The sequence below is a fragment of the Plecotus auritus genome, assembly GCF_963455305.1.
Source record: "Plecotus auritus genome assembly, chromosome: 1".
In the NCBI taxonomy this organism is placed as follows: Eukaryota; Metazoa; Chordata; class Mammalia; order Chiroptera; family Vespertilionidae; genus Plecotus; species Plecotus auritus.
Window position 1 is genome coordinate 125,400,203 of NC_137770.1, and position 12,779 is coordinate 125,412,981.

At 36.5% G+C, this 12,779-nt stretch overlaps 1 protein-coding gene and 1 pseudogene across 6 annotated transcripts in view; one reads left to right on the top strand and one right to left on the bottom strand.

Annotated features, from left to right (window-relative positions):
- NEMF (nuclear export mediator factor) overlaps positions 1–12,186 on the top strand; it is a 76,848-nt gene extending 64,662 nt beyond the window's left edge. For 4 of the 5 annotated variants that reach the window (XM_080656586.1, XM_080656588.1, XM_080656589.1 and 1 more), the window contains 8 exons: positions 2,227–2,380; positions 7,672–7,749; positions 7,902–8,099; positions 9,889–9,924; positions 10,930–11,030; positions 11,128–11,171; positions 11,251–11,330; positions 11,610–12,186. In XM_080656586.1, the coding sequence (XP_080512712.1) occupies positions 2,227–2,380; positions 7,672–7,749; positions 7,902–8,099; positions 9,889–9,924; positions 10,930–11,030; positions 11,128–11,171; positions 11,251–11,330; positions 11,610–11,687 (769 nt within the window). In that variant the 3' untranslated portion in view covers positions 11,688–12,186. The remainder of the gene's footprint in view (positions 1–2,226; positions 2,381–7,671; positions 7,750–7,901; positions 8,100–9,888; positions 9,925–10,929; positions 11,031–11,127; positions 11,172–11,250; positions 11,331–11,609) is intronic. The other variant, XM_080656587.1, reaches the window with a different exon arrangement.
- Positions 2,442–2,981, bottom strand: LOC308255164 (large ribosomal subunit protein uL22-like; annotated as a pseudogene). The gene has a single exon. The product of its transcript is annotated as a large ribosomal subunit protein uL22-like (transcript).
- Positions 12,187–12,779: the final 593 nt, after the last annotated feature.

Below are 12,779 nucleotides of genomic sequence, written 5' to 3' on the forward strand. Positions count from 1 at the left end.
AAACCTGAAACAGATTAAAAGAAGTTACCCCACTCAACAGCAACTTCTTCTACAGTACCCACTAGGTACTCAAATTATGCCAAGTATTTTCTTCCCCACTGCTAATCCTTAAATTGTCAATATTTCAGTGATGATCATTTATTAAGCAGCTCTTCCCAAAGACTGAACAACTCTTTTAGCTCAGAGAGAAAGGCAAATCTCAATTTAGGAAAAGAATGGAGACACTGAGATTTAAAGATACGGAGTTCGGCCCTAACCAGTTTGGTTCAGTGGATAGAGCATGGGCCTGCGAACTGAAGGGTCTGAGGTTCGATTCCAGTCAAGGGCATGTACCTTGGTTGTAGGCATATCCCTAGTAGGGAGTGTGCAGGAGGCAGCTGATCTATGTTTGTCTCTCATCGATGTTTCTAGCCCTCTTTCCCTCTCCCTCTCCCTCTCTTCCTCTCTGTAAAAAATCAATAAAATATATATTTTAAAATAAATAAATAAAGATACAGAGTTCGTTTTGGAGGTAAAGGTGGAAAATCCTGACTGACTTTACTTCTCTGTCCGGGATGTTAGTCACCCTTTAAAGTTATGGCCATTGTTTATATTGAGCCTCTTGACTTCCATACACACATCAGCTGTCGCTGCACTTGGATTCTTCACCTTTCTCATGTGCTCCTTCCTAGTCTACCTCCTTCCCACAACCTCCTTTATTTATCTCTAGCAACCTCTCTACCCACATTCCAGGAGCCCCTCTTTACTTCATTATGAACAGTGACTGTTATTGTTGACATACTGAAACATGAATAATTTAATAAATGAATCTAGAAACCAAACAAACAAATCTTTTTTGAGTCCTGCATTCAGGAAATAGCCATAAATCTGTAAATACATTTGACCCTTGAACAACGTGGGTCAAAAATCCTCATACAATTACAGTCTGGCCTCGGCATCTATGGATTCCTCACCACGGATTGAAATATAGTTGACTCTTAAATAATACGGGTTTGAACTGCATGGGTCTACTTCTACTGGGCATATTAAGTGCAAACCTGTGTTGTTCAGGGCTCAAGTATAGTGTTATCTGAAATTGATACAGTAGTTGAGGAGTAAGAAATTGCTGTGAAGTATTCCTTGAAAATATATTAGCACTTAAGTAAATGAAGATACAGAGACATCAATCAAGGAGAATTAACATGAACACAAGGGAGTGGGAATTTGGAAGCAATATGCATAGTGCTTTTGAGGAAATGATGACTAAACGGAGGTGAAAGGAGCAGAAAGTTCATGTTTGTGACCTGGTAGGTAAGATAGACAAAGTGGAACTTACATTGGAAACTTAAAATGACAAGCTAAGTATTTTGGATTTTATCTTGAAAGTAACGTGAAGAGGACTTTTGGAAGATTTTTAATGAGAATGTGACATAGGTAAATAGTTAAGGAAAATTAATCTAGAAGTTCATGTAGAAAAGATTTTGGGGGAAATCCCTGGAGGAAAACAGGGTGGGAAGTGCTGAGGACCTGGCCTACCACAGTGACATTGGGAATAGAAGAGTTTGAACATGAAAAATATCACAGCAATAGAATTTCCCTTTCATCCTTAATCTGCTTATTTTTTCATCCATTTATTCAGCCAATCACTCAACAGATATTTTATTAAATAGCTAAGATCTGCCTGGCCATTGTAGCTCAGTGATTGAGCACCGACCTATGAATCAGGAGGTCACTGCTCAATTCCAAGTCAGGGCACATGCCCGGGTTTCGGGCTCAATTCCCAGTGTGGGGCATGCAGGAGGCAGCCAATCAATGATTCTCTCTCATCATTGATGTTTCTATCTCTCCCTCTCCCTTCCTCTCTGAAATCAATAAAAATATATTTTTTAAATAAAATAAATAGCTAAAATCTGCCAAGGCCATGTTAATTACAAAGACTACAAATCCTGTTGCCTGGCTGTCAAGGTGTTAAGGGACTGAATGTAGCTACTAAGTACGGGTAAGTCGAGGGAGACAGTGTTGAGCCTGACTGACAGAAAGAATGAAAAATCCATGCAAGAAAAATTTTAAGCTTTTTTCCTTTGTGATGATTATTGCTTTTTTGTATATGGTAGCTGGTGATTATCAGGTAAAGCGGAAGCCATGATCTGTTATACGTTGTACATGTTCCCTTCCCCAGGTAATTTTTTTAGGCACTAAGAATTTGAAATTCTAAGAATTAGATGTTTTTGTTTCACTTACATTTAGGGAACTGAAGAAGAAAAAGCTTCCAAGTGACTTAGGGGATTTTGAAGTGATAGAGGGAAAAGACAAAGAAAAAGAAAATGCTCTACACCTTGAAACACACCAGAACACAAGCAAAAATGCCCCAGCTGTGCAGCCAGTAAAACGAGGACAAAAGGTATTAAAACTTTGGGGTGAATTGTTTTTTTTTTTACTTTTATTAGCATTTAACTCTGAATTTACTCCTGGGCCATAAGTTTTTGTTTCTTTAGTTTCTTCTAGGATATCATTTCTTCTATGCTCCTCTCCTGGTTTAGAAACAGTCTGTTCCTTTGCAGGAAGGATCATCTCAATGTGACAAGGAGAGCTTGTGTATGGGTTCATCTGCCCATGAGCTCTAAGTTCTGTGCTGCATCCTGGGAGCTTTGTTCACCTGGATGTGCTCAATGACCAGAGAATCTACATCTAAACCCTGAAGTTCAGCATCACTCTCTGCATTTTTAAGCGTGTGCAGCAGAAACCCAGCACTCTATTGGGCCACTCACCGTGTCCAGCCCCAAGTTTGGCCTGGGCACACCTACCAACTGCACCACTGTAGCAATGGAATGGCACATATTGCTTCTGTAAAGTGACATCGTTCAGATACTTGGTGGCTTTTTGATATGCATACTCTTGGTGGCCTGGGCAGTTCCATGAGTGTTCTTAAAGTGAACACGAAGATTTGAACCTCTTGATTTGCATGATTTTGTTGGGTTTGCTGGGTCAGATGAAACAGCCAACCATTTTCAGAGGTCACCGCAGGCTACTTATGGGAAGAGCTGGGGTGAATTGCTAAAGTTAGTACTATATGATTCACAAATGAAGTTGTGAGGTTCCCCTTAAATTTTTAAAATTTACGTGAAATAGATGCTGTAGGCAAAATAATAATAATAATTCTAGCCTGGTCAGTGTGGCTTGGTGGTTGAGCATTGACCCGTGAACCAAGAGGTTGCTGGTTTGATTCCAGTCAGGGCACATGCCCAGGTTGTGGCCTCAGTCCCCAGTGGGGCGTGTGCAGAAGGCAGCTGGTCAATGATTCTCTCTCATCTTTTCTCTCATCATGTTTCTCTCTCTCTCCTTCTCCCTTCCTCTCTGAAAATAATAAAAATATTTTTTTAATGCTGTAATGTGTAAAGAAGAGATTGTCAGTATATCAGTGTATCCTTTTTTAAAAATTCCTTTGAAGTCTTAATAAAGATCATGTTTAATGAACTTTCCTACATCAATAGTATCAGAATTTCCTGTTGTTTTGCCAATGGGCCTCAAATAAGTAAAGGAGCATACTACACATATGAAAGGGAAGAGTAAATACTAGAGAATAGCTAAGGAAATCTTGGAAGATTTCCCTACTAGGTAGTAAAACCTTTAATGTTAAAATTATAAAACAGTATGGTGTTAATACCAGCTATAAAAACAGGCAGATAGAATAGTGAAACAATAAAACCTAGATACAGGACCATTAATTGTATACTTAAAAATTTAGTATATGATGAAATAATATTACTGATTGTTTAGAAAGGTATGGAATATTAAAAATTAGTGAGTGGCTAGTCATGTTTTAAAAAGATACCAAAGTAAATTCCAGGGGGAGAAAAGAACCCATCAGTAAAATTGTAAGACAAATAGCAAATCTGATAAGAAGAAATGATTATGTAAACAAGGTGGGTTTTTTTCACCCATCAAATTAATAGATAATGTGTGTTCAGTCTCATTCAATGTTTTGAGTGCACAGCATGGGAATTCCCATCAGGACTCCCAACAGTGTACTTACTCTTTGACTCAGCAATTCTACTTTTAGGAATTTATATTTTAAAAAATCATGTATATATACTAAGGATATTCATCAAGATATTTATAATAGCAAGAAAACTGAATTTTAAATAACCAATAATATAAAATAACAAACAATATGGTGTTTATACAGTGAGAAATTCTGCAGATACTTTAAGTTGTAAGGCAAATCCTAATGAAATTTTTACTAAAATACATTACATTTTTAGATTATTTTGTGGAAAGCTATCATCTTTACCACAGTGAGTCTTCGTGTCCATGAATGTAGACTATAATTATAATAAAGTGGCGTATTTTTCGAACTTTCACTTCCTAGTTATTAGTTGCTGGTATGTGGGAAGACAGTTTTTCATATTCTTACTGAATTTTTAAAATATTTCATCTGTATACAGTCACATTGCTTGCAGATGATGGCTTTTCTTCCTTCTTTTCTAATCCTAATATCTGTTACTGCTTTTCTTACATTTTTTGCACTGTCTCAAACATCACTATACAGTGTTGCATAGAGGTAATAATAGTGTGCATCTTTGTTAATTACATTTAAGGGGACTGTAGCTAAGGTTTTTACCATGTTGTCTTAGAGCTTGTTGGTAGATATCCTTTATGAAGAGTTATCCTAATAAAGAGGGAATATGCTAATTGACCCTCAAGCCATCACAAAGGTGGCGGCGCCCAGCCGCCCAGGGCCGGGCAGGCCCAGCTGCTCTGCACGCCTGCTTCTGGAGTCCCCCAGTTCCCTCAGCCCCCCAGCCACCCAGGGCCAGCCCAAGGCGCAGGCAAGCCTCGGATGGTGGCTGCCCAGCTGCCCAGGGCTGGCCGAGGCACAGGTAACCAGGGCCCACCGAGGCTTACGCTGCCAGCAGTGGCAGCAGCAGTGGTGTGATGGGGGCATCGCCTTCCCCTGACCACTGGGTCGCCTCCGGCCCCTGAGGGCTCCCGGATTGTGAGAGGGGGCAGGCCGGGCTGAGGGAACCCCCTCCAGTACATGAATTTTCATGCACCGGGCCTCTAGTTTTTAATAATGATGAATTAAATTTTATTGAATGCTTTTCTGCATGTATTATTTTTACTCCCTTAATCAGTTAATGTGGTAAATTACTTGAGAATATCTATTAAATTGCCCTCTAATTTCTTATACTGTCTTTGGGTGGTTTTGGTATGGTTATACCAGTTTCATGAAATAAATTTTGGACTTTTTCCTCTTTTCTGCTCTCTAGGACTTGTATAAAATGGAGGTTGTTTGTTCCTTGAAATTTAATAATATTTACTTATAAAACTGCCTAATATTTAGGGCTTTGAAGATAGGTTTTTTTAAGTACTAATTCAATTTCTTTAGTGATAATAGGTCCATGCACGTTTTCTGTTTTTTCCAGTTGGTTGTCCTAAGTCATATTTTCCAAGAAACTGTTCTTTTATCAGGTTTTCCATTTCTTGGTTCAATTTATTAGTAATATTATTCATTTTATTCTCAAGGTTTTTTTCCTGTCTTTTATTTTATTTATTCTAATATATTTTTATTGATTTCAGAGAGGAAGGGAGAAGGAGAGAGAGAGAAACATCAGTGATGAGAGAGAATCATTGATTAGCTGCTTCCTGTATGCACCACACTGGGGATCTAGTTCACAACTTGGGCATGTGCCCATGACCTCTTGGTTCATAGTGATGCTCAACCACTGAGCCACAATGGCTGGGCTATTCTCAAGATCTTTTTGAAGTATAATGTACATATAATAAAATGCACAGCTAACTCTTGAGTCTTTCTAAATAGTATCCATTCCAAAAAATTACTTCTTTAAAAAATGTTTTTACTGATTTTTTTTATTTATTTATTTTTTTTAGAAAGAGAGGAAGGGAGAGGGATAAATAGAAATATCTTTGATCAGCTGCCTCCTGCACGCCCCCTACTGGGGACCTAGCCCGCAACTCCAGCATTTACCCTGACTGGGAATTGAACCAGTAACCTCTTGGTTCACTTGGGTCGATGCTCAACCATTGAGCCACACTGGCTGGGCCAAAAACATTCTTCTTAATCACTGTAGATTATTTTGCCTGTTTTTGAACTTTATATAAAAAAAAAAAAACATGTCATATACTCTTTTGTCCAGCATGTTTCACTCAACATTGTATGTCATGCATGTTGCATATAAAAGTAGTTCACAGGCATTGATTATTAGCATTCCATTGTATGGCTGCCACAATGTATCTGTCTACAGTATTGTTCATAGACATTTGTATCTATGTCATTTAGATCCACGAGTATGCGATTCTGTTGTGTTGTAGTGAGGAGTAGTATTGCTGGGTTGTATTGTACATGTTGTTTGGTTTTAGTAGATAATACTCGTTTCTAGAGTACATGTGCCATTTTCCCAATAAGCACTGTGTCAGAATTCCAGTTGCTTTCCAGTTGCTTCAGATCCTCACTAACTTTTGGTATTGTCAGGTTATTTTTTGGTCATTTAAGTGTAGATATACTGAAATCTTATTTTTGCTTTAATTTGCATGTCCCTGATGATTAATGATATTGAGTACTTTGAGTTCTTTGAAATACTGAATATGTCTTTTATTGATATATTACAAATACTTCTCACATTTTAAAAAAAATTGCTTTAATCCTCACCCAAGGACATGTTTTATTCATTTTAGAGAAAAAAGCAGAGGGAGAGGAAGAGAGAAACACTGATGTGAGAAACATCCATCAGTTGCCTCCCATATGTACCCCGACCAGAAATCAAACCCACACCCTGGGTATGTGCCCTGACCAGGAATCAAACCCTTAATCCTTCAGTGCACAGGATGATGCTCTAGCTAACTGAGCACACCAACCAGGGCCCAATACTTTTCACATTTTGAGACTTGATTTTTTTTTTTCACTTTTATAGTAGTGGTTTTTGATGAGCAGCATTTGTTAATTGTAATGAGTCAGACTTACCAGTCTTTTATGTGTGTATGTGTCCTGTTTAAAGAAACATTTAAAAATTAGGAATTTGTTGTTTGGGCCCTACTTAATCTTTGAAGATGAGGCCTAGATAGAAGTCTGTAGTTTTAAAAAGCACTAGGATGATTTGGATATGTAGCTTGAGTAAAGATTTCACTAGTTCCATTGATGAAATTCAGTCTTAAGAGCTTTGATAGTAACTACCCAGCCTATCAGTGCTGCCTTGTTTCCCGTTCCTCCTCTATATGTACTAGTATATCCTGACTGCAACCTAATGCAATGACTTGCTATTATTACTGTCTTGTCTTTACCTTATAATCTTGCTTTTCCTATTTTCTCAGATACTATAAAATGTATTTCCTTTAAGACTTTCAAGTTTTGCTTTATTTTCCCCTCCCCCCCCCATTCTTGCTCAAGCTCAAAGAAATGTCTTTCTCAAAATTATCTTAGAAATAATTTGTATGTACCTCTACTATATTTAGAATATGTTGCATTAATTTATTCATACTTTTATATGTATCTTCTTTTTCCACCAGATGGTAAATTCCTTGAGGGGTGAGGACTATAATTTATCTATCTTTAGAATGATTACTTGCTCAATAAGCATTTTTGAAAGAGAACTAAAGAAGCAATTTTTCTTTACCAACATTTCTCATTTTTTTTTACTGCTAAATTTTTCCAACAAAAATATTTTGATTTTGTAGAGTAAAATGAAAAAAATGAAGGAAAAATACAAGGACCAAGATGAAGAAGACCGTGAACTCATTATGAAATTGCTGGGGGTAAGTAATATCTAAAAATATTTTCTTCCTTTGCTTTTCAAGGGCATCCACACCCTTGCCTATTATATATGCTAGACATTCAATACACTTTTGTTAAAATAGTGACAATATTGAAAATACTGACATTAACTTCTTTCCTATATGAATTGAAGTCTGCAGGTTCAAATAAAGAAGAAAAAGGGAAGAAAGGGAAGAAAGGAAAAATGAAGGATGAACCAGTGAAGAAACAGCCCCAGAAACCTAGAGGTGGACTATGGGTCTCAGACAGCATAAAGAAAGAAATTCCATCCTTTGAGGTTATAACTCATGAGTTACAAGACTTGGCTGTAGATGATCCACATGATGACAAGGTAAGGTTACCATACACATGTGGGCTTTTGCTTCTTATTTAGGGTGACCAATCATTCTAGGGTTCTCAGGACATGGGACTTAACAGTGCTAAAACCAGGACAAGTAATAACCCTATCCTTGATGGAAAGTCACCCTAGAAATAAACCTTTAAGACTAAAATTCCAGTACATAAACATATAAAAATCGTGGTGTTCATGGTTGATAAAGTTTATCACAAGTCTTTAAAAATAATCAGTTTTCTGGAACAGGCTTTATTTGATTCTGGTGGGAACTCACTAAATAATTGGGACTGTTGTTGAGTAGAAAATAAATTTGCACTTCTTGGGGTTTTTCTACAGGAATAGATGCTATGTTATCTTACATAATGTTGTGAGTGGGTACACAATTAAAAGTGCCAAATGCCCTTATTTCAAAACCAGTGAGAAGTTAACATTTTTTCCAGTTAAGATGGTTGCATGGTTATTCTATCAAATGAGTACAAGGCTAGCCCTAAGTATATCTTCTTACATGAATACATACATCTTCTTGAAATTCTGAGCAAAGGACTTAAATTTGTAAAAATTTTTATTCAGCCTGTATTTTCATTTATAGCAGTTAAAGCTTTGGTTTTAACTGTGTGTTCCATGAGTGCAGGTAATGCTCATGGAGATTCTAAATGTGTTGCTATTTTCCCCTGTTGTTTAGTAATACTAAAATTCATTTCAGTCCTCAAATGTTTACGGTTCTCATACTTGTAATTCTGTAAACCTTAGACTTACAAGTATTTATTAAAGGTGTTAATTTTGAATGTTCTTTCATGGACATGTTATGTCCAGATAGGTTTTTAATGTAAGCAAAAAATAAGCTTATCTTACTATGTGAAAATTTATCCTGAAACTGTTGAACAGAGACTAAAGTATAAAAGTTCTGTTTATCAAAATTCTGTTTTCTTTTTCCTCGGCAAATGCACCAAGCTTAGTTATTTGTCATTTTTATTTTATTTTATTTCTTTTTACAAAATTTTTATTGATTTTTAGAGATAGAGGTAGGGAGAGGGGGGAGGAGAGAGAGAGAGAGAGAGAAAGAAAGAAAGAAAGAGAGAGACATCATTGTGAGAGAGTAACATCGATTGGCTGCCTCCTACACGCCCTGTATTAGGGATTGAGTCTGAAACTTGGGTATGTGCCCTGACTGGGAATTGAACCAGCAAGCCTTCGGTGCACAGGATAATGCCCAACCGAGCCACATTGGCCAGGGCTATTTGTCATTTAAATTGTCCTTATAACATTCACCGCTTCAGCATATACTCTATGGCAGAGATTTTCAACTGGTATGCCACAAGAATTTTTAAAACATGTAATACCTAACTATTTAGTCAGGAGCACTGACCTCTTTTCCCTTAGATTAAAAAAAAAAAAAGACAACAGCCAACACAATAGCTGCCCAGTGTGAATAAATCAAAATTATACTTATTTTGTTGGTCAGATCAGCAATATATGTATTTTTTGATGTGCCACAGAACCTTAGTAATTAACTTTATGTGTGCCACGAGATGGAAAAGGCTGAAAAATCGCTGCTCTATGAGAAAGTCCTTTTTTCAAACCTCAGAGAACAATCCTTTTTCTCTTTGAATGGCATTGCTTTTTGAATTATTAGACACTAATTAATTCAGTCAGAGTCTTGGAAAATGGAAGAACACAAAAATTAGATGTGGCAGTCTTGTTAAATCACTGTTTCTTTCTCATAGTGTTTAATGGTGTGGAATTTCGATGTAAGTTGTAGCTGACTTTTAAAATTTTATATTTGGAGCAGGAAGAGCAAGATCTGGATCAACAGGGAAACGAGGTATGATTTTGTCAGGATCCCTATCACAACACTCTGACTGCACGTCAACTCCCAGAATGTTTGACACAATTAAAACTGAAAAGGCTAAGACAAGGCTGGGTTTGAATCCCAACTTTGCTGCATATAATTGCAAACTTGGAAACATCATTCTTTGTGCCTGTTCTGTCATCTGAAGAATGGGGATGATAATTGTCCCTACTAGGAGAGAGCTGTTTTGAGAACTAAGGTAACATATGTAAAACATTTAGAAGAGCTCATGGCACGTAGTACCAAGCATTTTGTCTCTAAATTTACTGTTTAAAAAAATATGGGCAATCTTATAGGCAGCCACCAAATGGGAAACTCTAAGCCCTAAGAGTTCTCCTTAGGAAAAGGTAAGAGAGAAGGTCTAGTCCTGAAATTTTCCACTTCAGCACTATGAATATTTGGGGATGGATAATTCTGTTGTAGCTGTCCCATCCTTGGTCTTTACCCACTAGATGTCAGTAGTGCTCTTATTCCTGACCACCCCCCCCCACACACACACACACCTCTCCCCCATTTGTGACCACCAAAAATATCTCCAGACATTTTCCAGTTTGTTCTGGAGCAAAACCCCCGGGTTGAGAACCACTGGTCTAGCCAAAGTATCGGTCCCATTTCCATGCAATGGGTTTAAATCTATTTGTGGTCATTGTCATGTTTCATTTTAATCCATAGTAGTTTTCCACAACTCAAGTAACACCCAGCAAGTTTTTTTCTCCCTTTCTCTTAAATGGATTATGAGTGCCGTTTTGAAAATCATTGTTCTCATTTCTCATTGTGCTAGGAAAAATGATAAGTAGTCAAGAATATATATTTAAACACCAATTGGTCTTAAGCTCTTCAGAGCTATAAAGCAGAGCTTACGACTATCAATCAGAAAAGGATAAAAATACACTAAGATACTATTTTGACAGGTTTTAGAGTTTTTCTTTTTAGAACTGATGTGAATTACTTTAATAATTGTTTGTTTTCCCTTTTTAGGAAAATCTGTTTGACTCTTTGACGGGGCAGCCACATCCTGAAGATGTACTACTGTTTGCCATTCCAATATGTGCCCCTTATACCACCATGACAAACTATAAGTAAGTCATCACCATTTACCTAAAGCAGCTGTCACAACAGTGATTTATAAGTTGTTTGTAATATCTGTTTATTAACATATACAATTCCTCTTTAAAGATACAAAGTGAAACTTACTCCTGGAGTTCAGAAAAAGGGAAAAGGTATTTAAAACTTTTTTGAATTGTCATTTTAAATATTTCTTGACTGAACAGAACTAGATTCTTCTAATTTCTGTTACAGCTGCAAAAACAGCCTTGCATAGTTTCATGCATTCCAAAGAAGCAACAGCGAGAGAAAAAGACTTATTCCGCAGTGTAAAGGTAAGGTATTCCTCCTGAACTTTCTGAAGATTGCAGAACATTCTGAAAATGTCAGCCGTTACTTGCTGTTTTTTTGTTCTTTATTTAGTACATGCAAGTTGCAGCTACTGTTTTGGTAGGAAATGCTTCCCAGAAGCAGTATCAAATAAGTAGAATCACTTCACATGAAAATTTTAGAAGTGCCTTTCTTTTGATAGCACAGGATACATAAACTGTCATAAAAAGAAATATGATTGACCATATAGAATGTGAAAATATTCAGCAATTCTCTTTTTTTAGGACACGGATTTATCAAGAAACATTCCTGGCAAAGTGAAAGTGTCTGCACCCAATCTTCTGAATATAAAGAGGAAATAGCTGAAATGACATCCTAAAATATATAAGAGCCACTTTTATAGTCTTTTGGAAGTTCAAAGATGAAAAAACTATGTAATAAGACTTCGGCTTTTAAAAATGAACTAAACATTGCCTTGCTATATTCGCCAAAAGGACTTATTCTTATTTTATTCCACTTTTATAGAGAGGAGACACTGTCTATGATAGGATTTCCAAAATATTTGTGAACAGTTAAATGCTAATTGTATACATCTGTAGTTATTCTAAATTTTCTCGAAATTTGTGAGGTTAATAAGTATTCATTTCATGTTGTAAAGAAATTGAATAGTGAAATGGCTCACTTAGACTACTGACTTGGTAGCCTACTGTATATAATGTCTAATATATCTATCACTCACAGGCCAATCACAAGTTGTTGGTTTATTTTTTTTCCGGTGGTGGTGGTGGTTGTTGGGGGCAGTTAAACATTTAGAATTGATTCTTGAAAACCCTAAGTATTAAAGGAGTAAGTTTCCTTCTACCTTATACTTGTCCAAATGTATTATTAGACCAGATTTAAAATATAAATAATTCCCATGACTAAGCTTAAGGAATAACACCTTGAAGAAATTGGTGTTGAACATTTCCATGCATTTATACACCCTCACTTTTCACCTTCTTTCTTGTAATCTCATTCAGTTCTGTACCATTTTATTTTCCACCTCTAGTAAGTATCAGTAGCATGTTACTGAGTACCTTAACCTATAATGTCAGAAATGCACTTTTAGGGTTACCAGGAAAGACTACAGATCCAGCTTTCTTCTGTTTCCTAGCAGAATGGAGAATAAGGTCACACCTTATTCCTATTTTTTTATGAGCTACAAAACTGCTACTTTTTAAATGATCAGAAAACAGCTACTTATAGTCAACATGACCACTTCCCCCAGACCCTATACCAAAGCATTTAAGGTCAAAGTACTAAACAGCTGTTTGTCCTTCCAGAATTTATTTACCAGTTTTCAGTCCTATTGAGAGTATTTTTCCATTTGAAATTGATGTTTAAAAAAACTTTATAATTATGTAGCCTCATATTGTAAATACAACAAAATAGACTATTCTTGCCATTAAAAACAT